This window comes from Empidonax traillii, unplaced genomic scaffold (genome assembly GCF_003031625.1).
Source record: "Empidonax traillii isolate 1590-97213 ecotype Southwest subspecies unplaced genomic scaffold, ASM303162v1 scaffold24:size2376012, whole genome shotgun sequence".
Lineage (NCBI taxonomy): Eukaryota > Metazoa > Chordata > Aves > Passeriformes > Tyrannidae > Empidonax > Empidonax traillii.
Genome location: NW_020955217.1, coordinates 1,203,217 through 1,229,358, shown reverse-complemented (window position 1 = coordinate 1,229,358; position 26,142 = coordinate 1,203,217). Strand labels below are relative to the sequence as shown.

General features: G+C 39.2%; 1 protein-coding gene across 4 annotated transcripts in view; it reads left to right on the top strand.

Annotated features, from left to right (window-relative positions):
- The first annotated feature begins 2,498 nt into the window (after positions 1-2,498).
- Positions 2,499-26,142, top strand: part of SNX9 (sorting nexin 9) — a 74,336-nt gene continuing 50,692 nt past the window's right edge. For 3 of the 4 annotated variants that reach the window (XR_003573626.1, XM_027904868.1, XM_027904855.1), the window contains exons 1-4: positions 2,499-2,687; positions 21,091-21,177; positions 23,489-23,563; positions 24,721-24,843. Coding sequence is in view for 3 of the 4 variants with exons in the window: in XM_027904868.1 (XP_027760669.1) it covers positions 2,676-2,687; positions 21,091-21,177; positions 23,489-23,563; positions 24,721-24,843 (297 nt within the window). In the remaining variant the exon portion in view is untranslated. Of the gene's footprint in view, positions 2,688-13,244; positions 13,341-21,090; positions 21,178-23,488; positions 23,564-24,720; positions 24,844-26,142 lie in introns of those variants that run through there. The other variant, XM_027904878.1, reaches the window with a different exon arrangement.

Below are 26,142 nucleotides of genomic sequence, written 5' to 3'. Positions count from 1 at the left end.
GGCCTTGCCAAGCAGAGAACAGTATGCAGCAAATGTTCTCTATGTCCTTTCTCAGAGTCCATCTTTAATTAAAAGATCTGCATAGCACTGTTGGTAGGAGCTTTTCATTTGATGGGGCTCTGCAACAAATCACTTCTCACTGAATTCTGCTGCAGCAGTTGTTCCTGGGAACTACTGCAGACAAGCTAACTGCAAAAATACAGACCTAGTGGAAATCTGCAGAGAGAAGTCCCTTATGTGTTGGCAATGGATTTTCTTCTGTTATTGATTGTTTTCTTCTGAGGTGGAGATATTTATTATAGCATACACTGGGGCTTTAGTACAAAGTTAATAATGAGCCAGCTGTGTTTGAAAACTGATAAGCTCCACACAGAACACTTCCAACCTACCAAATGCTTAAGTATGTAAACAACCCCACTGAAGCCACTGAGATTTCTTTTATGCCTAGTGCTGAAGCAAACATCTAGTCTTAATTAACTAAGACACAGCTTCGTAGCAGAAAAGCAACTAATTTAGGAAGTTTTAGAAATTCTAGGTGATTTCATTAGCAATTTGTGTGTATTTGGTCCTTTGCGTTAAGCAGATATGTTTACTAGCAATCCAGAGTGATTCCTAAGAATACCCTTCTTAACACAAGAATCAATGGCAATTCGTTGCAAATAGTATTGGAAAGATCTCATAAAAAATATTTTTGCAGAACGTTCTCTCACACTGAAAGAAGCGTTAACATTTCCTTCATCCCTCAAACAAGTCAAGGAAGGCTTATTTTTAGGAGTACCTCACAGTGGAAAACTGTAAACTGGAAACTTCCAGCATATAGAGAGGCTGAATAAATCATGACTGTGTTCTTCATTCCCCAGATGGCGAGCAGAGCTCTGTTAAAGCATCGTGGTTAGCAGCGGTAGACTAAACTTTTCTGGCAGTTGTTCTGACCACAGGTAAAAAATAACACAGACTCGAGCTTATGCTAAACCCACAAGTTTATTATATTTCACATAGCAAAACATAGCATCTGGAGAAGGGATAGAGGGTGCTTTATATACCTATCAGTTGGAGATCCCTAAATGAAACAGCACTGGGTCTCTGGGTTTTGTACCTCTATCCTAAGATGCTCACTAAATGACTGGATCAAAACATAGAATGTTAATCAGAAGGTGGAAGAGCACGGTCTGCTAGCACAGAGATGAAGACAGCTTCAGGGAATTTTGCTATAAAGGTGGATGAAATACCAGTCTGTGAGGGACCACATGGCAAAACTGATCCTTAATACAACACTTCAGATTAAAGGTGGTGTCATTTGTGGACCATGCACAAAAGTTTCACTTTGGGTACTGATGTTATAAAGAATAAAAAGTTGGACTCGTATTTAATGGAATTCTGGAAAAGTTAAAAACTCGGAAGCAAAGGTGATTGAAAACTTCTGAAGTTAATCAGTTCAATTACTCAAAAAGTGATGGCAACTAAATAGCCAGCTTCCTCTTACTTACTCATCCTCACTCTTCATAGACATCATTTCCCTATCTCCAACTTAAAAAAAATCTGCTGTGATAGTATTTGTCTCTTAATAAAGCTCTCTCACTGAGAAAATATACCAATAGCAGAAGAGAAACTTCTAACTTTTGTAGGCAAGGAAATGCAGATGAAGAGTTCTATGTAGTTTCCCAACTGCCTACCTGCCTCTTAGGGCTCTCCTTGGCATCTGTGACAATTGCACCATGTATTTCCTTCTACAGAAAGGAAGCATCTCCTGATTCCGGGCCAACCACTATACATACACAAATGAGAAGCTGCACTTTTTAGATGGCACAGTACTCTACATGATCACTGGATTTTCATATTCCCCTTGTTTTAGCCTTCCATCTCATCTCTCCCGCAGGCTGGAAATGAAGTGGGGTCACAGTTTTTATGGGACGGTTATAGAGCACCCAATAGGAACGCTACCGACCTTGAGCAGCTGCTTGGGGCTATTTACTGCTGCTGCGAACTGCTATACACCAAGGCCCAGCTGCAATAGGTTAGGGATAATGTACAGCCCACTGACAGCTGCAGATGGAGCCTGGTCGGGTCAAAAATCACTTTCCTTACTGTACAGTCGCTTCGAAATTTCCGTTCAAAAGCAACCGAGGGGGCCGATAACGCCTGTCTGCGGGCCCTCTCCCCACCGCGAACGACGATTTGGGGGCAAACATTGACTACAGGGCGAAGCCCCTGAGGGCATCGGGGGTGGGGGGCACGTCCGCCCACTCCCGCACCCCGGGGACCGGCGGGGCGGCTCCCCCGGGGATCACCTAGCGCCGTGGGTGCCTCCCTCCCTCCCTGCGGCCCTGACGGAGGGGCGGCGGACAAACTCGCAGCCACTGCCTGCAGGGTCGAGCCGAGCCGAGTCGGGGGACAGGGCAGTCGGGGCGGGGGCACCGCCGTGCGGCTGCATCAGCCCCCGCCTGCCCAGACCCGGGGCTCGGCTGCTGAGCCGCCCAGCGGCCCCCAGGAGGCGGCGGCGGTGGCGGCCGGGGGACGCTGAGGAGGAGCCGCCTGCGCGGCCCAGCGGCGGCGGCGGGCGGGCCGGCCGGACACACCGACCGACAGAGCAGCCGCGGCACGGACGGACGGAGGGACGGACAGACGGACGGAGGGAGGGAGGGCAGAGCGGCAGCGCAGCCCGCGCCGGCAGCGCCATGGCCACCAAGGTGAGCAGAGCGCGGGGGTCGGGAGGCGGCTCCGGGGCGCCCCCTGCGCTGAGCGGGCCCGGCGGAGCGGCCCGGCGGGCGGGGGTCCCGCGGGGGACGGGCGGCGTGCTGGGGCCGCGGGAGCCGCTGCCCTGCCCGGAGCCTGCCCCTCGCCTCCCGCCGCGGGAGGCAGGAGGGAGGCAGGGAGGGGAGCGCCGCGCTAGGGCCTCGCCGCCGCCGCCCGCTCCCTGAGCGGGGCTCGGCTGGGCAGCCCCGACTCCGGGGCGGGGGAAAGTTGTTTTCTGGTGTGTTTGTGCCCCGCTCCTCGCCCAGGCAACCCCCGCTCGCCCGGGGCGGCTGTAGGACCGAAAAACCGGCGGAGGCCGAGGGTGCTGCTCCTGCAGCCCGGGCGCCCCTGCTCTACTCCCACCGAGCCAGAGAACCGGGCGGTGGCGGGGAGAGGCCTCGGCCAGCGGTGGGCCCCGGTCCCGGGTGTCCCGGCTGCCCCGCGGGGCTGCGACGGGCCGGCCTGGCCGCCTCGCCCTCCCGGCCCTCGCGTCGCGTCAGGGCAGCTGATGCTGACCCCCTCGGGTGGATCCGGGGGAAAGGGTGTGCCGTGTCTCCTGTGGGAGCCCAGGGTCTGCACTGTGCGACCTCTTAATAGTAAGCACTGATTTTACACACACACACACACAAAAGAGGCAGGAAGTTAAATTATACTGTTCAGTTCTTCAACAGTATCTGCTGTTAATGCAGCACTCTAAATTAGCTCATCCTATCTGAAACTTTCTAAATAAATAATATTTGTTTACTAAATTGGTGGATGAAAGCATCTCTGCTTGTGTAGGTTTGTTAACATCCACCAGCAACTCATCTGTGACTTGTCTAAGTATCTCAGGAAGACTTTTTTGGTATTTGAAGTATTACTTTGAGTCATCTGATTCCATTAGCTTGGCTAGGAGTTTTAACACTTCCTTTTACTGAGGGAAGTGCACTATTTGTGTTGTACTTCTCAGTGTTGAAAAAATTCCACATCTTGAACATGTCAAAAAGTAGCTGTCTCTGTAACTATGTAAGTTGATGGTTACTCATGTTTTAGTAAACATTTTCAGTAGCACAGGGAAATTGATTCTAAGTTTCAAAATCACTTAGGCTGTTTAAAAGGTTCAATACAGTGAAATTCATGTTAGAATATTGTTTATGGACTTGGTTTTAATATTGGTGATTTTCACTGATTTGTGGGATGCGTGTATGAATGATTTGTAATCAACCTAACTATTGAATGTAGCAAGAACATGACTTCTGGTGCACATACACTACATAACATACAGCATGTTAGGCAGATATTGTACTAAGCCAGTTTACTGTTTCTCTCCTCACTTTGAGGTGCAGTGTCCTCATATGATCCTGTGTTCTGTGGTGAACACACAAAGCCATTTTATTCATACATTTGGAAATTTTCACTTTGCTTTTCTTTTTGGAACCGTTATGGCCCCACACCAAAGGGTTGTAATTTCTAACTTCCTAACCAGGATTGGCTTGAAATCAGGTGGTACAGGTTTGTTTTTTTCATTCTACACATTGCAAGGTATGGTAATGTGCTTTACCTTGAGAGCTAAAATTAAGAAGTGGTAGTCAGTAAAGACTTGATATTTTATTGTTATTATTTTTTTATGCTGGTAACTGAGAGCAGTAGTGAAGAGAAGCTTACTTTATTTTCTGTGAGCTCTACCCAGGAGATGGGTCCCTCTCTGCAAATGGCCCTGATTTGGACTTTATTTGTTCAGTTTGTGAAAACATTGGCAATAGTAAAGGATACATTGTTTTTTGAACTGTATAAGGGAATAACTCACTCAAAAAAACCCCATTTTTAGGAAATTGGCCTACTAACCTGTCACCATTTCACTTGGAAAGTAAATTTTGTTTTTACTTCTCACCTTCTGCTTGTGTTCCTTCTAAAATAGCCTATTTTAAAAAGAAATATGCGAGGTGTATTTGTATTGTATGTGAAATATTAAAAACCTTAAACTGTAATTAGCCATCTGGAGCATGAATTTTTTGAAATTTAATGGTATCAAATCCTATATGGCTGGAAGGGGCGACTGACAGTCCAACCTGGCCTGTGCTGCTTGGGCTATTAGAACTTCCTGAATTAATTCCTGTTTAAACTAAAATATAGTTTCCAAGGAAGGCTGTGAGAAAATTCAGTCTTGATTTAAATGCTTTCAGTGATGGAAAATTCCCTCCATCTTTTTTTTTTTTTTTAAACCATCAACTCTCTTGCTGCTGATGCTTCTTTGTTTTGAATCTAAATTTGCCCAGTGTCTGTTTTCATTTTTATACTTTTGTCTACAAGATTTACAAATGTTTGTCTGGAAGTGTTAGATTTGCTGGGGATCAAGGATGAAAACAGGGATTTCTTCCACAATTAGCTTGTAAACCCTGGTCAGTTTTCTTACCTCTCACTTTGATAAACCACAGCAATTAAGTTCCTAGAGTTTTCCAGTGTGAAGACTTCTTCTATAGTTGTGCAATGTGCTGGCTCTTCCCTGTACCATTCAAACTCAATGCATTTCTTACTGAAATAATAAAAACTTTAGGGGAAAGGACTACTATTTTCATACCAAGAGGCATTTACTGATGCTTTCCTTGCATATTTGTTAACTGACAACTTGGTAGGGAGCCTTTTGTTGAAAGGGGTTGTCGTGGTGCTCTCAAGGCTGTGGAGGCTGTCTCTGATGCCATGAGCTAAACCCAGTCTCCGTTGCTCCTTCTCCTTTCTCGCACCACATCCCGTGCTGATGTACATGGCAGGAGTCAGGCCTGCCTTTGAGCTGCAGCAAGTTGCTGAAATAGCAAAAAATTCACTGAACGGAAACAGCAGGGCCATTTTCTCAAGTTCTAGGGAGTTGCAGTAGCTGAAAGTTCGCTCAGAGCTGATACAAAAGGTTGAGTAGATGGCATAGTTGGGTGGGGGGAGACTTTCACGGTGAAGGGGTAGAAATATAATGAGGAGTAGAAATATAAGTGGGAAATTGATGATCTGAGGCTTCTGGAGGCAGTTCTTTGGTTGGCTAGATCCTTACTGTAACTTGGCAGTGGATTTTGTGGTTTGCTCAAGGTTACATGCTCTAAAAACTGAAGCAAGTGTAAAAAAACCCAATCAAAATAAGAAAAAAGGAGATGATTTAGGAGAAGCTAATTTCCAAAATTTTACAGTAATTTAACTGAACCTGACTTCAGAGGTAAGCAATTTCATATCCACATTGAAGAACTGATGCTTTAATCTAGATACTTTATTTTGGATGTTTCTTCCAGAAACAGAGTTGACCTTACTAGTTCCTTATTTTTAACTGTGCATCACAAATGATGCATAGACAGAAAGTGTCTGAGCCTAAAAAATTTTCAAAATCTGTTCACAAAGAAAATGCAGTATTGTAAATGTGTTTCTGTGATAGTTGCTTACAAATGCTGCAGATGAGATTCTTACTCTTCTCCTTATTCCTTCTTGATTTCTTTGGCCTTTCCTCTTCTTTCCCCAGTAGGATTAACAAAGCCCCAGCTTTACTCATGCCCTTTCTTTTGTTTTTGAGCTTCATTCAATAGGGAGAGCTAGAAATGTCAGGAAGCAGTATGCTGACTTTTTAAATAATGTGCTCCCTAACTCGGTCTATTTTTAGACTTATTTCAAAATGTAGTCAAGTCCTTTTCTTGAAAAGGTTGATGTTTTGCCATTTGTTAAGTCCTGATTTCAGAAGGAAGTGTGGTGTTATTACAAGAACTGGATAAGTTATGGCACACTGATGGGCAAAACAGTTCTTCTGAAGCCCATGCTGCTAACATAGAGTGAGAGTTTTAATTTAAAAGTTGAAGCTCAAACTAGAAGTTGATTTATAGGAGTAACACCACTGAAGATGGTGACATCACTTTCACAAGCGAGGTATTTCACAAGGAAGCTATTGATAAGCTTCATGAGGTTAAAGCCTCTCTTACTGTCAATACCAACAGTTTTTTCTTTGTAACTTTGGGGCACTTGTAGCTCACCCTCGTGTTCTTGATTGTTCAGTGGTTTGTCTGCTTTGAGAACTCATTTATGTGATTCTGTTTGTAGGACTTGGCCCTTTTTGTGGGAAGAAGTCCCTTGAGATGAAAGCTTAGACTAAATATTCTGTTCTTTAAAGAAGATACAACTTAGTGACACTTCTACAACACGGGAATGTTGTTCAAGGCTTTCTTGTCCATCTAATCATGTTAGATTTTCTCTTGTGAATGCCACTTACCAGGTATAGTTGAATTTAACATGGTTCTTGTAGTTGTGGTGAGGGAAGGTCATCATTTACATATGAAAATTTCAGGTAGGAAAAGACTTAAAATAAAGATTATTATCCTTTAGTGTGTATCCTTCCTTTCATCTTTCTTTTTGATTCTCTATTCCTCTCACTAGTGTAAGGCTTCCCAAAAGAAATTCCACATTTTCCTTTGTAGCGTCACAAATCTGTATGTTTGCATTATGAATTGGTCAGAAACAATTCTTTGTTCTGACTTGCAGCTGGGAATTGAAACATCTCTCTATGCTAAACCCAGACTTTGTGTTCTGCAAGTTTGCCTTCTGTATTGTCATAGCTTTGGAAGTAAACTCCTCTAGGAAATCTCATCTTAAGAGAATATTCAGTTAATAAATCTTAATTCATCTGTGAGTTGGAATGAACTTCTACAATGCAGATCACTTCATAATTCATTCAACATGTTTCATTATTTAAATTCAGCAAAATAAGACATAATGCAAATAATGAGATGATAGTTGATATGTATATGTAAGATGTGAGGGAAGAAAACTAATGAGGTAAAATAATAATTTTGATTTTTTGGTCTTAATCATGTGGAAAATGTTTGGGTTTTTAGGCTGTGACTAAGTAGATGTGAAAATACTTCCTGGGCTTTTTTGAGAATTTTGGTTTGGAGGTTTGTTTTCTAAGGGGCAACAAAATGACTATAAAAGGTAAAAATATTTGGTTATGCAGATTTACCACAAGTTCCTGACCTATTGAAGAGGTGAGGTGTTAGGATGAGCACAAGAACTGATACTGTCTAATTTTATGAAGAGACAGGTTTTCTGTTCTTTTGTCTTTGTCAGGCCTTATGATTTTTCAAAGGTTCAGTGATAAGTGGGTTATGTTACATTGCAGCAACTACTAGTGCAAGGCTTATAATTTCTGTGCTGGAGAACTGGTGAGATTCTGAGTGATGCTGTGGCTGGGTGATGATTCCTCTGACTCAGTTTTTCAAAGTTATTTTAAGCACCTAGGCATTGAGTCATCAGAGACTCATTATCAGAGGTCGTCATTTAAAAACATGATTACAGCAGCTAAAGAGAAGGAAGTCTGGTATCAGATGTCATAAGCTTCATCTGGTTTATAGATTCAGTGATTCAGATTTTCACACTGGTAGAATTTCTCCATACCCTGGTATTATTTCACCAAGAAGGCCTTACAATGAACTGTAGCTTTGGAAAAAGGTTTATTTTACTCCATTCTGTAAAGGTCTTCCTCTGTGAATTATCTTCCTCTTAGAAGCTCAGATTTTCAGGTCATGAAAAAATTCCTAAAATATGAACAGAAGAATGTGTGGATATCCAGTAACCCCCCCCCCCTTTAATTAGGGCACCTGGCAAATTTCAGAGTTTACAGAGATCACCAAGGGAAAAATCATATGAGAATTTTACCATTTAAAATGTATGGATTCCCTCCTGTATTACATTGACAAGCAATTGCAACATGGATGGTGTTGGAAGCAGTCTTGCAAAACATTACAAAAGCAGATAATAGAGACTAAAGTAGTGGGAGTGATTTGTTTCAACCAGCCTGCAGAAGGACAGACCAACGTTTAGTTATCTAGAATTATTTAAAATAAATAGGTATTGCAATGTTCAGCATTTAAAGCTAAACCTCTTCTATTTCAAAACATGTATCACAATTTCATTCAAAGTCACTTTACATTCTCTGAGGGCTGAATATCGCTGCTTGTGCTTTTACTTTCTTTAGTTGTATTTCTGCTTTCTCAGCAATCTATTATTGAAAAAGAGCTTCCCAAGTAACACAAAGTTCAAAAAACAGAGCAATCTTGTAGTAGTCCAATAAGCAAAATTTAAGTGCTGCTGAAGACAAACAAATACGTGCATATTGCTTACTGGAAAATTTAATTTCAGCTCTGAGCCTTATCGCTTTTTTTTCCAAAGCGCTCTTTCTCTTTGAGCTTCATATGGATAAGAAACCTCTGTTTAAAAAAAAAAAAAAAAAAAAAAAAAAAAGTACTTTTAAGACCAGCATAATTTAACTTTGACAGTTAGTCTTCTGTGAGACCCATATTAAGGGGAGAAGGGCACGAGGGACAGCGCTTCCTGTAGGGAGCTGCCATAACGCAGGTTGATCCAGCTGTTGTGTAGTTGAGAGGAAACATTCAGGACATGACTCGGTATGAAGGGCACATGAGCCGTCCTGGGCACTGCTGATGACAGGGTGTGTGCTCCTAGTAAGTGTGTCGGGTAAAGTCAAACCAGCCACTCTGTATGTGAATGTATTTTTTGTGGGTTAAAGCTCTGTTTCCTCCTGTATTTTGGAACAGCTCTTCCCCCAGGCCTTGCCCCTTAAAGGAAACCACTTTACAGGAGGGGTTTCCAATGTGCAAAATAGGTGGCTGGAAGGAGGAGGAGGAGGTGGTAAGAAGGCAGGCAGTGCAGCTTGTGGGAGGTCTCTGGGGAGCCCACGCAAAACAGCTGCTTCGTGGGAGGGGCAACCATGTCTGACCTGGGGTTTCTGCAAGTGAGACTTGCCCAGGTAAAATCATTCAGTCCCGCTCTTGGAAAAAGTGGGACTGGAGTGCTGGTTTCTTATGACTTGTCGTTTAGTTACTGACTTCTACTCAGAGTTGCCATCTGCTCCTCCTTGGCAAGGGAACTGTTGTGCTTTTATTTTGTGTATTCATGTGGTATCTCTGTTTATACTCAGTAGGTTTTGGACTTGCTTTGCTTTTCCCAGCCTGCAGTGCTTAATGTTCAGAGCAAAAATAAGTTGTCCTCTCAGTTCAAGCAAAGTGTTTTCTTTCTTTGTTGATAGAACAAAATGGCTAATTTTCAGGAAGTGCTATAAAAATTCTCTTAGAATAGCTTTAATCAGTTTTTCTCTTCCATATGAGGATTTTTTCTTTACAATGATTATGTGAGTGGTTTCCAGAAGAAATAGAATTAGTATAAGACTATTGCATTTATTGTTCCTTCTAGTTCTGATTTAAATCCTAGTATTGCCTGGACAGCTTATACAGTTCACCTTTCTTCAGCAGTAAGGTCACGTTGGATGAGGCGCTTCATTTCACCCTACTGCTTCATCAGATTTGAGAGTTAAACCTAAATGTTTTATTCCCTCCACTGCATTAATTCTTTTTGGGGGGTCAAGGTTTAATTCAGTAATTGAATATTGCAATAACATATGATGATATAATGTAATTAGTGCTAACCTAGTTACAACAGTTCTTTCAGCAGTACTGTCATTTCCTCCCTTAATAGCCTTGTATTTGTCCTCTGAAAATGATTGCTTATGGAATACAAAATTAAACATCTTCCTTTCTGCATATAACTAAACCACAGTCTTGAAAGTTTGTATGAAGGTTGTTGAATTACGAATTTTTCTATCAGCAGCTCTGTCACATTCTGTTAAGCTGCCAAATTTTCTAGTAACTCATAAGGAAGCAGAACTTCCAACTTACTTTTCAGACTTCTTTGATGCTTTCTGTCACTGTAAAGATTGCTGGTACAAGAAAAGTTTGTGTACTGTCCTATTAAACTTTAAATATTGCATGACTTAATCCACTTCTGTCATTCATGTATCAGAGATATATATATTTTTTTTATTTGCATCTGTTCAGGCATTGTTTCTCTTTTTTTTTTTTCTCCTTGTTTTAAAGTGGGATAGGCTAACACTGCTAGTGTACACATTGCATTAAATTGCAGGTAATTAATGTCCAGTTCAGGTGCTGGGTGTTCTCTGGCCAGGTCAGTGACTGAGTTTGCTTATTTGAACTGCTGTTTATCATGACCAGTTTGTTACTTTACAGGGTCTTGTACTTTTCTACACTTAAAAAAAGCTTAAAATAGCTGTATGCTTGGGTACATTAGAACCCCAAAAATGTGAACCTTGTTCATTTCTGGCGAAAAGAAGCTTCCTCTGATAAAATGGTAGTGCATTGATGTTGGTATAACAGTTTCCTCCTTTGTGTTCGTAAAATAAAAGTAAACACAGGCTTTCATAAATAGTGTTTCTAATAACAGCTAAGAGATACCAAAATGTTAGTATATGATTAATGTTGGTTACTCAAGTAACAGAGAATTTAGCAGAATTCCATGTTGAGAATTTGTTCTGCTGCATTTCAGATTCCTTCCCAGCTGCCTTCACTGAACATACAATAATACTTGTTTTCCGTTCAGTATTTACCAGTGTTTGGGACTTCAAAGTAGTACAGCTATTTCATTCTGTGTTTTATGGGTTAGGCTGTATTCGAAGTAGCATCATTTTAACATGCGGGTAGTTTCCTTTGCTAGGTATTCATTTGCTCCTAGACTGGCCTGTGCAACTGCTACATTGAGATGCACAGTGTGTAATAGTGTGCTGGGTCTGAAAAGGCTTGAAGTTCATTAGATAACCTTAGTGAAACTTTGTGCCTCTCCAGTTATTAGGATAATTACTGTTTTTTCTAATCTGTGCTCTCGTAGAGGCGACACTATTGTGTGACTACAAACTGTCTTAATGAGTAGGTCACAATGTGGCAATTTTTCTGGTGAATGCTGCAGGCTTTTTCTGAAACCTTCACCTCTTACTGGCTTTGTTTTCTGGGGACAGAACAGTGAGGGTACAATACTGATGGCCCTAAAGTTTCAGGCAAACATCAGGGGACTTGGCACAACAGACTTCTAAAACACATTGTTAAATATTGGTTCAGCAAACAGTTGCAAGTGTTGCAGTTTGATTTCAGAGACGCAGTAATGATTAATCCAGGCAGAGATTTTAATCACACTTGAGATAAATGCATCCTGACCAACATCCCTAAATACAAACCCATTCTGTGTTTGCTGCAGTTGTATGGTCGGGTGAAACTGGAATTCATGTTCTCAGATTTGAAACTGTTTAGTCTGTTTGGGAATGTGGAATAGGTTGATATTCAGAAAGGAAAATGTGGGGAAGTCTGGGCACTTAGAGCAGTGCAGGCAATTGATTCTGAAAAAAATCTGGTATCACTGGAACTCCTTACAGCAAAAGTTTTGCTGTACATTGTTAATAACTGATAACTTGTTTATAAGTAATGTTTTAAACAAGAAAAAAACCTTCAGGTGCTTAACCCAACTGAAAACTCAGATGTGATTCAGAGGAGTATCTGAGTCAGTCTTTGGAAACATCTCTAAATCACATGGGTGTTGTGCGTGTATTTCTGCAAGTGAATTTCCCTTGCTTCTATATTGCTTGGGTGCCTGGGGATTCTATTACTGGGTTTGACAATACCCCTAAATAAACTTGTATTAACACTACAAAAGGTAACCAAGCACCTTTTTTAAAAGTGTGTGATGGTTTTTGAAAGTATCAGAATTTGAATGTTGCTTTTTAAAACCACTGAACTGCTTATAGATAATCCTCAGACTTTAACAGTCTTAAGCACTGTTGTAAATCTGGAAAATATTGCAGTTTCTCTTTGCTTTTTTTCATGCTCTGTGGCAGTGGTTATCTACCCACCTGAACTTAAAACTGCATGGACAGAAGCTGTAATTTGTTTTAATACCTTGAGACTCTAAGATCTATTACATTCTAACACTTTCAAGAAATCTCAGTCATGTAACCACTTGAGTCCTCATATCAATAACTTTTAGTCCTAGATGCTTAAGCTGAAGAAGGGGTCTCCTGTGCAGGAATTCACTTTGAATACAAGTTCTTGGTGTGCATGCTGCCTGCAATGCTGGCCAGGAGCACGTTTCAGTGGGCTTTGGGATGTGCTGATGCTTGCTTGCAGGTAGACAGCTATAAAGAAGTTCACATTCTGTGAATCAAAAATAAGATATTTAATCAAAAATGAGTTGGACTAGCTTGAACAGAGTTCAGATCTTCTTTCCTGACCAAGAAGTGACTTTCAGCAAGACAGTGAAGTACTGCGTGGTAAATCTAAAGAGCTAATCTGTCCTCGCTGAGGAAAACCCAAGTGCTGAAGAGGCTAGTTAGTTATTAATACTACACAAAACATTTCCAAGTCTTTTTAACACTTGAAAACTTGCCTATTCACTTCTTTCTTACACAAAACCATATAGAAATGGTTTCAAGGGAAGCTTATTACACCTTCATTCTAATTCTGAAATTGCCAGTGGTTTAGGCCACATTCATGTCGGTGGGAATCGAGTATTACCTTACTGTCCCTTGACCTATAAAGACTTCAGACTTCATGTTTTGTGCTTTTTGGAAACTCTTAATGTTTTGCTATTAATATACTTCCAATATGTGATGCACCTTTTAATCCAGTGTGAATACTTAATTAAGTACCTACCTGAAATACTGTAGGCACGTGCAACTTCTGAGGCTGTATGGAAGCTCCCTGTTCTGTGTCTCCTCTATCTGCAAGCGTGTTTTATTAGGAGGAAGAAATAATGCAAGTCCTTGTTTCTTAGCATTTTGTCTGTATTTAATTTGCTTCTAATGTGCTTATAGTCAGTAGTGTTGATTTCAAATGACTAGCTTCAGGCCACTGAACTTATTTTACTGTTGAAATATTGTTCAAAGGAAAGTGAGCCAGCAGATCAAGAGACAGTTTTAATGTGAATTTCTAGAGTTGTGTGAGGATCCAGCAGTTACTGCTAGTGAGGGAACTCAGTGTAATAATACATAAATGTTGTGACCTCTCTTAATCCGAAGTGAACTTAGTTTCACGTTTTGGATGAGTTTGCTTTAATGCTGATGTTGCTGAAGGCAAAGCACAATTGTATTAGAGAAGAAATGTAATATTAGAAGTTTTAATTAAGCAAGTGAATTTTATTTTCTGCATATTGTTTAATAAAATCATATTATCAAATGCATCTGTTTTTTCAGGTTAGTAGGTTTTTTCTTGAGCAGATGTTGAGCACATACATAAGAAAAGTGATTTTAGCATTATAGAAGGAATATACATTTTCTCCATTTGCTCTGTATTAGTTAAAAAGATAAGCATCGGTGTCTTGTCATCTTTATAATAAATCCTTATCATTTTAACTGGCAGTTTCAACTATAATGTATAATCTCTTGAATTCCTAAGGTAAGGTTTATGTAGGAGTCTGTCTTAGAAGACAATATCGCTAGTGTCCTCTTATGGTTCCATCATCAGTTTTTTGTTTGCTTCTTGTCTCTTAGGGAAAGCCTGTGAGAGGAGCATGTAGAGATTTCTTTACTGTGGCAAGACAGAAGGTAGATGCCTTTTCAGGCTGAGCCTCCAGCACTTGGAGAGCCACTTGATATTTCTGTATAGACTATCCAAATGCACACTTTGCCTAGCAGTCTGATACAGTTGTGATAGAGTCTAAAATGAACAGGCGTTTTTGGTCAAATCATAGCCCCAGGTGTTTCCCTTATTATTAGTATAAATGGGGTTTTTTGTACTTTCAAGACCAGATTGGATGGGGCTTTGAGCAACCTGGTCTCATTGAAGTTGTCTCTGCCCATGGCAGGGAGGATGGAACTAGATGAACTTCAAGGTCACTTCCAATCCAAACTGTTCTATAATTCCATAATTCAGTGTTTCAGATGCTGCAGTGAAAGTCTCTTCAAACTTGGAGTACTTAGCTTTTGGAATGAGCTTAGGTTTCAGGATAAAGGATAGGGAAATGATTAAATCTACCTAAATGTGTGCTGCTATTGGAAGAATGTTAGTGTCCTCTGACCTCTGAGATGGGAAAGAGGTGAAGGGTTCCTGTCCATATTTCTGAGGCATTTTCCTTACTGTTCTTCTGAGCTCTTTGGATCAGCTTTTTTAATAATATCCACAGTGAGACTTAACATGTGTTTTGACTTGGAGAGAGTTTTTTCAAAGATGCATTGATTAAAACATGGCAACTTAAGTAGTCTGTTTGAGAATGGTGAAACAAAACAATGGTTAAACTGCCATTTAGATCCGTGCCTACCCTATGTCATTTCTGTAGCTTCACTGGGGCAGTGAAGGCTGATGGCAAGTCAGATGTCTTGCAGTTGTTCTAAGCAGTAAAATACATCAAAACCAGCGTTAGACGGTAATCACAGGTCAAGTTGCCATGAATGATCAAACAGTACAGAAAAGAAAATGCAAAAATAATTTAAAGTTAATTGCTTTTTGTTTGCAGAGTATTGCCCATTATAGATTAAACGCTTAACTGTGAACCGTTCTTTTGCTTGTATTTAAAATATACTGCCAATTTCTGAATTTATTTTTTTGCAGCTAGGTTTTCATCTTTATCATTTTCTATCTGCTTCCTCAGTTTCTCTGATCCTGGGATCCCAACCTATGTCCCATGTAGACATATGCTATTTCTATTTTGTTCTCTTAGAACTGCCCTTCAGAATGAATATTTTCCTTCTAAAAACAGTATTGTTGGGAAAAAATAATTCTGAGAAAAAAATAACAAAAGAAACCTTGCCAAAAATGTATTAAAAAACCCTAAACCAAACCTACATCCAAAAAGCTTGTAGCAGAGAATGAATAAAACAAAGTCTGGGCAGACAGAAATGCATTTTCCTGTTCTCTGTTTCCAGATGTGATCAACATATTGCTTATCAGTGTTTCACAAGCAGTGGATTTCAAAGGCTTATGCTTACAAGACCTACCAAAGAATATTTTTACTAACTGAAGCAGTTTTTATAGCAAACCTTTCTGAAGTTTATTCATAATAGAAATGTAACTGGAGTTACTTGAGGTGATCAAAAGCCCTTTGTTGTTCATTCCAGCTAAAAGGTTAAGCTGCTGTCCTAGAAGAGAAGTTTAGGTCTTAATAACAAGGCTATTAAAAATTTAAGGACTTGACTTGCTTAGAAGAGTCCTAGCTAAAGAAAGAGGGGGGAAAAAGCACTAATAATGGACTTTTCTTTCTTTTTAAAATTTTTTTTAATTTGATTTTTGACATTTTACCAGGCTTCCCAAATTATGGTTTCTGCTTCTCCACTGGATGCAAATTTCTCTTAAACCCATACTTATACTTCCCCAAACAGGAGTATGGAAGTTGATCTTCTTTCTGTGAATATGGGAACTGCTGCCACCAGCATGAACCTGTAAGGTGTTGCCATCTTGCTGCTCTGATACAGCAGATGTATTTCTGACAGTGACACCAAGAAACTTAAACCTGTGAATCCCTGTCTCTTGACAACAGCACTGTTGGGTGGCTGAAGCACTGAACTGCTGAAGTGCTAACTACAAAAAGGAAGGCATGCAGTTATTATGGGAATTTCATGCTGTGAAACTTCTATGGATATTTCCGTTTTACTATCTGCCACTGCCAGCTGACCAAGTGAAGCAGTTGTGGTCCAAGTTTCCTAAACTCTAACACATGGCTGAAACAGATGAATCTCCAGCATAACACAAGAGCTCTTGCTAATCCCAATGTCCATAGGGAAAGCATTTTCAAAGGTGTGTCCAGTTTTTGAGTGACTTCTCCAATTTTGGTGCTATAAAGCATACTTTGGTGCAGAATTGTTGTGTTACAATCAGGAAGTCCAGCATTACAAAAACATTTTGCTTCAGAAGGGTGACCTTGAAGAAAAAACAGTAATCACTTTATATGGGCCATTAGTCATTCTTATCAAGAAAACCTTAGACAGGGAAGCTGTTCGGAAAGCTTCTCTGATCTCAACTGTTGTGCATTTGCTGTTAGCCTCTATGCTTATGGCTAGAGAGGAATACACAGCTTTCCTTGTCCTTCTCCATGCAGAGCTAGCCTGCTGCAGGGGAACTGTATTGCAGGCAAGCGTGTGCCTGTGCACATCAGGGTTGTCCAGCTTGGGAGTAAGCTGCTCTTCCTTCTGAGCCTAGTCTTGAGTGAAACACATTGGAAAAAACAGGAAGATTCTGATGAGAAATAGGTGCTTCTGTTGGTTTATCATCTCTTTCAAGATTCTGGGGGACACACAGAAGAGCCAGTGGATCAGGATGTCTGTAGAGATCTTGGATACTTATCTAGTAACTTAGTGTAGAGATAGTGTAACCCTTCATTGGAATTTTATTTTAGTGACTTTTGCTAGAGAACTTCCTTCCCACTTAATTTACATTTAAGAGTCTTGACACACTGACAGATATAGTTGCATAGTCTTTTGTCTGCTTTCAGAAATAAGTTGGCAAATGCCCTTTGTTTTTTCTTGTTTGTTTGTTTGGATTTTTTCCTCTTAGTTTTTAGTATTATGGAAAGAAGGGGGAGGTACACAACTCAGATAGAAGTAATAGAGGAAAGCTAAGTCTGTTCCAGGTCTGCAGAGGAATAATACTTTTACTGATCTAGATACTGCTTTCTATTGTGGAGAATCCTTTGTGTTTTAATATGCTTAGGCATGATTACTGTTATAATTCTAAAGAGACAGTAATAGGGATTGATTGCAATGCTTAGAACTTCTCAGTGTTAAGAGGTTTCAGACTGTAATAAGTCAGTAAATCTGTAAATTGGGAAACTGCAGTCCAGTTGTGTAACTACAGCAGGTACGACCAGCTCCAAAGAATGCTGATATAACAATGAGAATTACTGCTTTCCTTTCTATTTCCACTAATGAAATGTTTGAATCTATGCAGTTCCCATAGTTCTTGGATTGTTTGATCCTTTTATATGTGAACAGAAGTAAATATGAAGCACAACAGTTACTGTAGCAAGTATTTTATTTATATTTTTTTAAACCTCTATTTTGAATAAGTTGTCTTCCTGGTGTTAGTTCAGTGATTTGGAATTCATCAGAAATTCCCATTTTATAAATATTCAAAGTGTCTTGAAGCTTAGACCTAATATTCAATGCATATGTTGCAGTGCCCAGGAGCTAAAATGCTTTCCTTGTTAAATGCTTTTCTCCATGCCCACTTGCTATTTTGCATAAGTTGCAAAGGTCTATCTCTAAGCCCTAACTGCTACTTGTATGCAATATTTGTGGCCAGTAAGTAGGAAAAAGATCACAAAATCAAACCGTTTTCCATTTTGTAGTATTTTGGAACTGATAGTTAGAAATTTAAATAGGGTTGGGGCTGATGCCTCTGCCTAGGGAAGAGCCAGGGGGTTTCTATTGTTAACAGTGCACTTATTAATTGAGGGAAAACATTTAGTCACTTAGTTTTACTTACTTTGGAATTGGTTGAGTTTATATTGTTTTCCCCATTAAATCTCAACAGGAGGGGGGTAGTGTTAAAGCTTACTCTCTGGAAGTTCTTAGGGGACTTAATTCCCAGCCTAGGCAAGTGAGCCTAGAAATGCAAGTGAAGTAGAGAACACTGGCAGAGAAAGTTGGGGAATTTATTCGAGACATCAATATATGGATCAGCTTGCAGATTACCTCCAACAAGTTACAGGTACCTCAATTCTTAATGCTCTGTAATAATCCACTTATGTGATATTGTGAGTCTTTTTACTTTTCAATTTCTTAAACTGCAGTAAGCAAGGTTTGTTGTAATTTTCCCCCCCTCTTCTACTTTTTTAAACAACTTTCAAAGCAACCATCCAGAGCAGGTGAATATATGGACTTTGCCACAAGGACTTCATTAAATTCTATTTATCTCCCTTGGCCTTTCCTTTCCTACAAGCTGAATACTTCTAGATTTTTCTGAGTAACTATATTTCTCTGCTATATTCAGGAAATCTAGTATTTGCAGTTGTTATTTTATTAGACAAATATGTCTTACGTTTCCAGGCTGGTCATTACTGTAGGATGTTTTTCCAGTTTCTCTGAAGGCTGGTAAAATTTGTCTGTTGCCTTTGTCGAGGTAAACTTTCATCATTCCCGTGAATATTGAACTTAATACTACAGTGTACTACTGAATAAGGCTAAGAAAACTCCCTGGTTAAGAAAGCTACTTTCCCCATGATTCAGATACATAGCATCTGAGCATTGTGGACTTGCACAAACTGGATAAATATTAGTAACCTGATGTAAAAAGGACATGTTCAACACCTTCATCTGCTACTGTTTAGGGAAGAGGTCTGGAGAGTGGTGCTTTTTACACCCTTACTTAAAATGTTCTTGTATTTCAAAAGGTATGCTGCTTCTCTTCAGTTTACTTTTTAGGGAAAGTGAGACAAGAGCTTATTCTTATATTTGTGTAGAGACCTGATGTGCTGCTGGGAAGAAAGCAGTTAGTGTTATTATTGAACACAGTTTTCACCTCTTCGTCTCGGTTTGTGTGGCATAATTTGAAAGTGTTAAAACTCTCCATTTTAAGGGAAAAGCTTTCATGCAAGGAAGCATTCAGAGTGTTGGGAGACATGGTTTTCTGCAGTGTTGTGCTGCTCTAGGGGAGAAGACCAAGTGTTTGATTTATTGTGCACATGGTTCAAGATAAGCTTTGTCAGCTGAACTACAACATGCTTTTTTTCTCAGCTCTGTTTTTATTTACACTCAAGTAAAGTATCACTTGACCAGCCAGAAATATTTCCACATAATACTCATGAAAATAAAATGTTGGGGTAGGAAGTTCTGCATTTTATGGTTTTATGTCAGAAAAAGGGACATCTAGGTGGGAATCACAATAATCTGCAATTCTGAGACAGGCACAACTTGATGGCGAATGGTATTTTTTTTTCCTATCACATAATTTGCTTTCAACAGAAAACATTATTTTATTGTCATCTCTATCAAAAACAATTATTTTTTGTTTAGGAGTTTTTTTCCTTCCTCTTAACCTCCAAGTACAAGAAGGAACTCTTTGCTCTGCAGTGTCTGTTAATAGTAACACCAATATAAAATTTTATTTTGTCTTAAATTTAATATTTTAAGCTGCAGGAACAAACCCCACTTCTGTATGAGCTGAGGTAGCTAAAGCATATGTCTTAGTGGTAAAGGTAAGCCTTACTTCTTTCAGGATGTGCTAGGGAAGCACTAGGGAAGCTGATGTGTTTCCTGAAATAAGTTTCTGCTGCACTGAATCCTCTATGACCTTACATCGTAAAGGCTATGATGCAGTCTACATTGAGTTTGATATTTTTCTTGTAGGTCCTCACTGTCTGTGAAAATCTGTACTTTTTCTGTCTGCCTTTCCTGACCAGTAGTCTAGCTTTCCCTTTTGCTGCTCTTAGATACCCCAGCATTGGCATCAATTGGATAAAATAATGTGTTAATTACTTCTCAGGAATCTGGCTAACATGAAGACTTGAGGTGTAAATAATAAGACTTTTATCTTTTATAAATTTTACTACTGTGATGAGTTTTATTTAAAGGGAAGAGAAGCTCAGATAAAGGGTCAGGTTCAGAAGTTTTCTAATATGCCAGTTTAAATAGAAAGTTAAAAATTTGATTCTAGATCTTCTTTTTCCATGGGGAAAATACATATAGTTTCTCTCTGCATGCATTTCAACAGTTTGTGAGGAAGCGAATATAGTCCCTTTTTAATTCCTCAAGGCTTCCTCTACTTTTTAGATCAAAAAGGAATTTAATAGAAGACAATGAAAATATCTTCGGAAATATCATCTTAGGTCATGTCACAATTCTTGGTATAAAGAAGCAGAAACATCTTTAGACGTTAGACAACTTTGTCAGTGTTTCAAAAGTAACATTTCTTTATGTAGTGTAGTAGCAGAGTCAGTACATAGCAAAGCCTTTGTGCATCTAAACACTTAAAAATTAGGTTAGTTTTGTTTTTCCTTCCCCCCCATGCTAGCATGTAACAGGTCTACTCTGACTGATTGCTTGTGCATTTGCATAGTTCCTCCCATTTAGTCTCAAAACATAATTCTACATATTACTTTTTATGTACAGCAGTGGTTACTTACAGCTGCAGTTTTTTATTTTTCTTTTTCTTAATTGCTTGCTCTATGAAACAGTTCCCTTTATCCAAATTGGAGTTGGAATATGTCTTGTAGGGAAAAAAAAACCCTGTATTGTTTGCTAAAGTTAGAAGCCTTTCCTTCTTCCCCTGGAAAATGTTGTACAGATAGTTCTGGGCATGGCAGAGAGCAGCCAGCCTTGAACTGTGAATCCTTCTGGTAAATTATCTCCAACAAGCTCCACATGAGATTTTTATCTTGTGAAGTTTTTGTTACTGTTCAGTTTGGAGTTGAAATCTAGGAAATGTTAGCATCCTGCGTGCTGAGTTGCTCTTTGTACTTTCAGCCTGACCCCACTTACTGTTTCTGTTAGTTAAGAAGAAGTTGTGCTGATACTTCCTTTGTGAAATCTTCTAAATAAGCTGAAAAGCTCACTGTTATATTCTTTTTCACATACAGGCTCGTGTTATGTATGATTTTGCTGCTGAGCCTGGAAACAACGAGCTGACAGTCAGTGAAGGAGAGATCATCACAATTACCAACCCGGTAAGAAAACCAAGATGGAATCAGGGCTTCAGTGCACTTTCCTGACCTACTTCTAGCAGACGGAAGAAAAATGGTGCTAGGTGACATCTGAAGCCATGGCTACCCTTCCTTGAAGAATGAGTAAATAAACTGAATGCAAAGAATTTTCTAATAGCTTTGTGGAAACAAATGCAGTGAGCAGTCATGGAGGAGGTGGGATTCTCAAATTGTGCCCACACACTTAAGAATGTGCTCAGCTTTGTTTCCTTCTAAACGGAGCAGAGTGCCAAGGAAGAAGAAGGAGCTAATGATGGTGATAACCTTTACATCTGAATGAATCTCTTTTCATGTGCCTAATGTTCCACATTTTGTGTGTATTAATCTTTCAGGTGGTTACCACTTTCATTTAAATGTGACATGCCAGCTCCCTTCTAGATTTTCTTAATCAATTACTTCAACATTCCAAGCTTGTTGAAGAACTCAATACAAAAATTTGTTACTAAATTTGCGTATCCTTCCATAATTAAAGAAATATGGATAAGGTACAGGGAAGAAGTGGTGAAAATACTATTGATAATACTATCCGGCATTTGTTAAATGAATAGTAATTTTGAACACTGACATTTTATTCATGTGTACATTTTGAATTTGAGTGCACTTTTATTCTATATAACTCTTACCCTTGGTAACAAGGTGTTGATTTATTCTGCTTTTGATGTTTGTGTAGTGATATAGTTTAGCAAATAGGCTTTGCTTTTAAAACACGTACAAACAAAAACCACCCAATTTTGAAGCCAAGTTTTATTTATCTCGTGTAGTAAACATGGATTCTACAGAACTAATTCTTTTGAGAGCCTAGTCATGTGTCATTCTTATTATTTTTAGTTGCACTGATCTTAAATATCTAAAGGAGATATTTAGTAGGACTGGCACCCTCTTCGATAGTGTGCTGTGCTGTGGCAGAGGTTACATTTTAAATGAGTTCAGGAGTTTAATGAGATTTCGCAAAAGTAGGACTAAATATAAATAAATAGTTCTCAACTTTTAAGCTAGTTCTCACTGAAAAGACATCTGTGGCTTAAGGCAGTATACTTAAAACCAAGTTACATTTTATTTTACACTGTCCATGATAGATTGCCACAAAGGATCTTGATCTTTTTTGATATGAACAATTTAGACAGCAATAGGATAAGTCATGCAAGTCCACCAAATATTGCTTTTAAGTATAGCAGTGCAAATATGACTTATGGATCAAGATTTCATTGCTCTTGCAGTTTAACCAAGCTAACTGAATTTATAATGTGAGATGTCTAATTATTTCCATGTTCTTGAGTGAAAAATAAATGAAAGTTGTTGTTTCAATAACTGATCTTTACTGTTTAAATTCTTGAATACATAAACAGAGTTCTCCTGTGTGCAGGATTACATAAAATTTCCAAATGAAAGAACAAAATTGTGAATAAACAAATACATCCATTAAAAAGCAAATTGAGAAAACCTAAAATTCAGTAATTGCTGTCTAGCATATGTGGTTCCAATTTTCACCTGTGAGCTAGCTTGAGATGTGTTCCTTAAACAGTTTGATTTAAAACAGAACTGGATTATTCCAGGCAATATTATCCTGGAATTAACTGTGCTTAACTGAAAAGGTCTGTAGAGGTTTCTTAGTGTATGTAGAACATGTGTTTTAAAAAATCAAACAATATCAGGATGGCCCACTGAGATCAGAGCTGAACTGTGTTAGTTCTTTTTTAACTAATAGCATGAGATCTGCCTCTGAAAATAAATAAATGTGAAGTAGAAAGAGTGTCTCCAGGTCTTATATGGCGTGTGGCTCTTTTAATCTGGAGAATACGCTCAATATTTTTGCAGGTAATAGCTCTCATTCATTGTACGTCTCTGCATCTTCAATAAGTGAAGCAGAGATTTTTACAGATATTACCAATAGCTTAATTCTTTTTCTTTATGGTCTATTTTAAAATAAATGCTTTGAAATTGACATACTAATAGGTCTGTTTTTATGAAGTCTGTTTCCAGACAATTGACTGTGGTTTCATAAATGATGAAAAGTGCTGAAAAATCAACCTTTTTTCCCTCTTGTGCTTGTTAAAATCTAAAGTCCACAATAGCTGTGTGAAACCAGCACAATCTATGTTCTGTTTAAATGAGTATCTGCTGCTTCAGCAGCTTTAAGTGAGTTTGTTCACGGTTATACAGTCATAACTGTGTTTTGAACATTGCATCTGACAGCAAGACAGTGCTTTCTCCTGAGCTGTTTGAAGCAAGCTGTGGGATCTGCCTAGCAAAATTATTTCTATATTACTTCCTCTAGGATGTTGGTGGAGGCTGGTTAGAAGGAAAAAACAGCCAAGGCGAGAGAGGACTCGTTCCAACAGATTATGTTGAGGTAAGTAACTACATTGCTCTGCACTAAAAAAGCAGAACTACTAAAAAGACCATCCTCTGGTTTGCTGATCACACTGAAACGCTCAAACATAAGACTATCAGTGTTAAAGCTTGGAATATATAATCGTATTTTTGCAGCTGTAGCTGGCTTTTGAGACCAGTTCAGACATGCCATCCAAAGCTGCTGTGCTTCTTAGTAGTTGCCCAAGAAATGCAACAGGAAGTCATCTGTAGTAAATAGTGGTGATCTGCAGAACATGAACTGTTTTGAATCATAATCCAAAAATTGTTTTCTTTTCGTGTTGAAGATACAAATATGGAAGTGAAAGGAGCAATGCAAGTTTGCACTGCTGTTGCTGGGGCAGATTTGCCCCACACTCATAAATCATTGGAATAGTCTCAGTTCTGGGGCTCAGGATATGGGATCACAGGCCCAGAGACTACTCAACTTGTCTTCTTATTGAGGGCCTTTGCTGTCTCTTCAGTGTGCGTTGATCTGTTTTTTGTTTGAAGACTAGTGGTATTGGGTTGTGGGTTGAATGGGGATCTCAGTGCAAAGGCAGGAACCTGGTTCACAATTCGAGGGCCCTGTGTCTGTATGTCTGCAGGCTGCCAGTAAGGTGAAGACACTGGCAGCCTCTTAAGCCCTGTGCCTCTCTTCCTTCACCAGTGCTGTGTTTATTTAAAAAAAAAAGTAGGGAGGAAGGGAGGGGGAAAGCAGGACTATGCTGGCTCGCATGGCCTTGTGTTTTTACTCATTTGGTTATCTCATGGTCTGGTAGATTTTGGCTCTTCAAACTTACTGTCCCAAATTCATCCTCTGAGTATTGAGTTCCCAGTCTCCAAGCAGTAATGTTAACAACCTTTTTAATCCCTAAGGAATTTATAGATAGTTGTCCACTGCCACAACAATCTTGTGTATTACAGTTATAATTCAAAGAAGTTCCATCTGTTGTGGAAGTAAATCTTCCAGAATATCACATCAGTTTCTTTGTATAAAGGTCTATTGAATTTGTATTCAAAAAGCTTTTATGCAATCATTGTAATGATTGATATGTGATAAGAATTTTAGGATGATATATATGATAAATATGTATGATAAAGCGTAATTTGATTAATGGAAGCATGAAAAATCTTTTACAACCTTTTCCATTCCAGATTATAACTGAAGGTGCAAAAGACGGCATTAGCTGCGGTAACTCATTAGCTGACCAAGCCTTTTTTGATTCCCTTTCTTTAAATACTGCTCAGACCAACTCTGCTGCAAAAAGAAGTAATCAGGTATGTCTCACAGTTTTTCAGGGACAGTGGGCATGGAAAGTTTGTTGATGTAATTTCTTGCTTTGGGAACCCTCGTAAAAGTACTCAATAAAGTAATTGCGTTTTCATTAGGGAACACTTTTGTTGAATATTAATGATGTGTGTGACTGCTCAGATACTGTCACTGCTGGAAACTTTAGTAGTCTTAACAATTTCAGAAATGGAGCATTTTTATTCTTTCCAGTCCGCAACGATACAAACCTGTGACTACTTCAGTCTCTGTAAAGTGTAAGTGCACTCTTAGTAAATTTATGTCTAATACAATTGAGTGGCTTGTACATCAGCAGCCGGAGTGAATGGATATCAGAGATTTCACAGAATATTCTGAGTTGGAAGGGACCCACAAGGATCATTGAGTCCAACTCTAAGTGAATGGCCCCTACAGGCATCAAACCCATGAACTAATCTCAGAACATATTTCTTTCAGAGTTTAAGAGTTTTTTCTTGGATTAAAAAAGACGAAGCAAATTTATGCATTGTCCCCAATGAGTTGGAGAAGAGACTGACTTTTGTTTTGCTGCAAGAATATTTTTGTGGGGTTTTTAATTCCTCTCTTCATAGCTTTTTGCCTGGTGTATCAGTTCATTAAACAGCAAATATTTAGTTTCAGGTTAGGTATCTGAGCACATACATTATCTTAAACACAAACTGTTTATTGCAGTCTATGACTGCTGCATGCCCCAGATGTAGGAAGTTAAACATTTGGAAGTCCAGAGGTCAATAGAAGAACAAAATCTGCTTTTTTTCCACCAGCAACACGTAAAGGTCTTTTGTGTTGGAAAGGAAATACTTTACTTATTGTAACAGCTGGGGGGGCACACCTGGTTTGTAGGTCAGTTAAATATCAGTTAGTTTTCTTAATTGCACCACAGGACTTTGACATGAAGTGAGATCTTTTGAAAACAGTACATGGGCCTTTTTTGTATGACAGTGAATGGAACAGTTCATTAACTGTATGCTGTTTGATTTGTGCTTTCTTGCATTCAGCTGGACAATGCCAGGATTGTTATTGTGTGATCACATGTTCTCACTAGAGAGCTCCAAAACTCACTGTGACTGTCTCAACATTTAAAACTTTTTTTTTTTAACTGATGCCCAGTTAATATGTAAGGCTAAACACAGAACTTTGAACTACCTCATGAATTTCTCATGTCAGACTGAGTCAAAAGTATTGCTTACAGGTTAGTTTTCCCTCAGCAAAATTTACAGGAATTTGAGTGTAGAGTGGAGAAACCTCCTTTCTTTGGTGCTGTCTCTTAT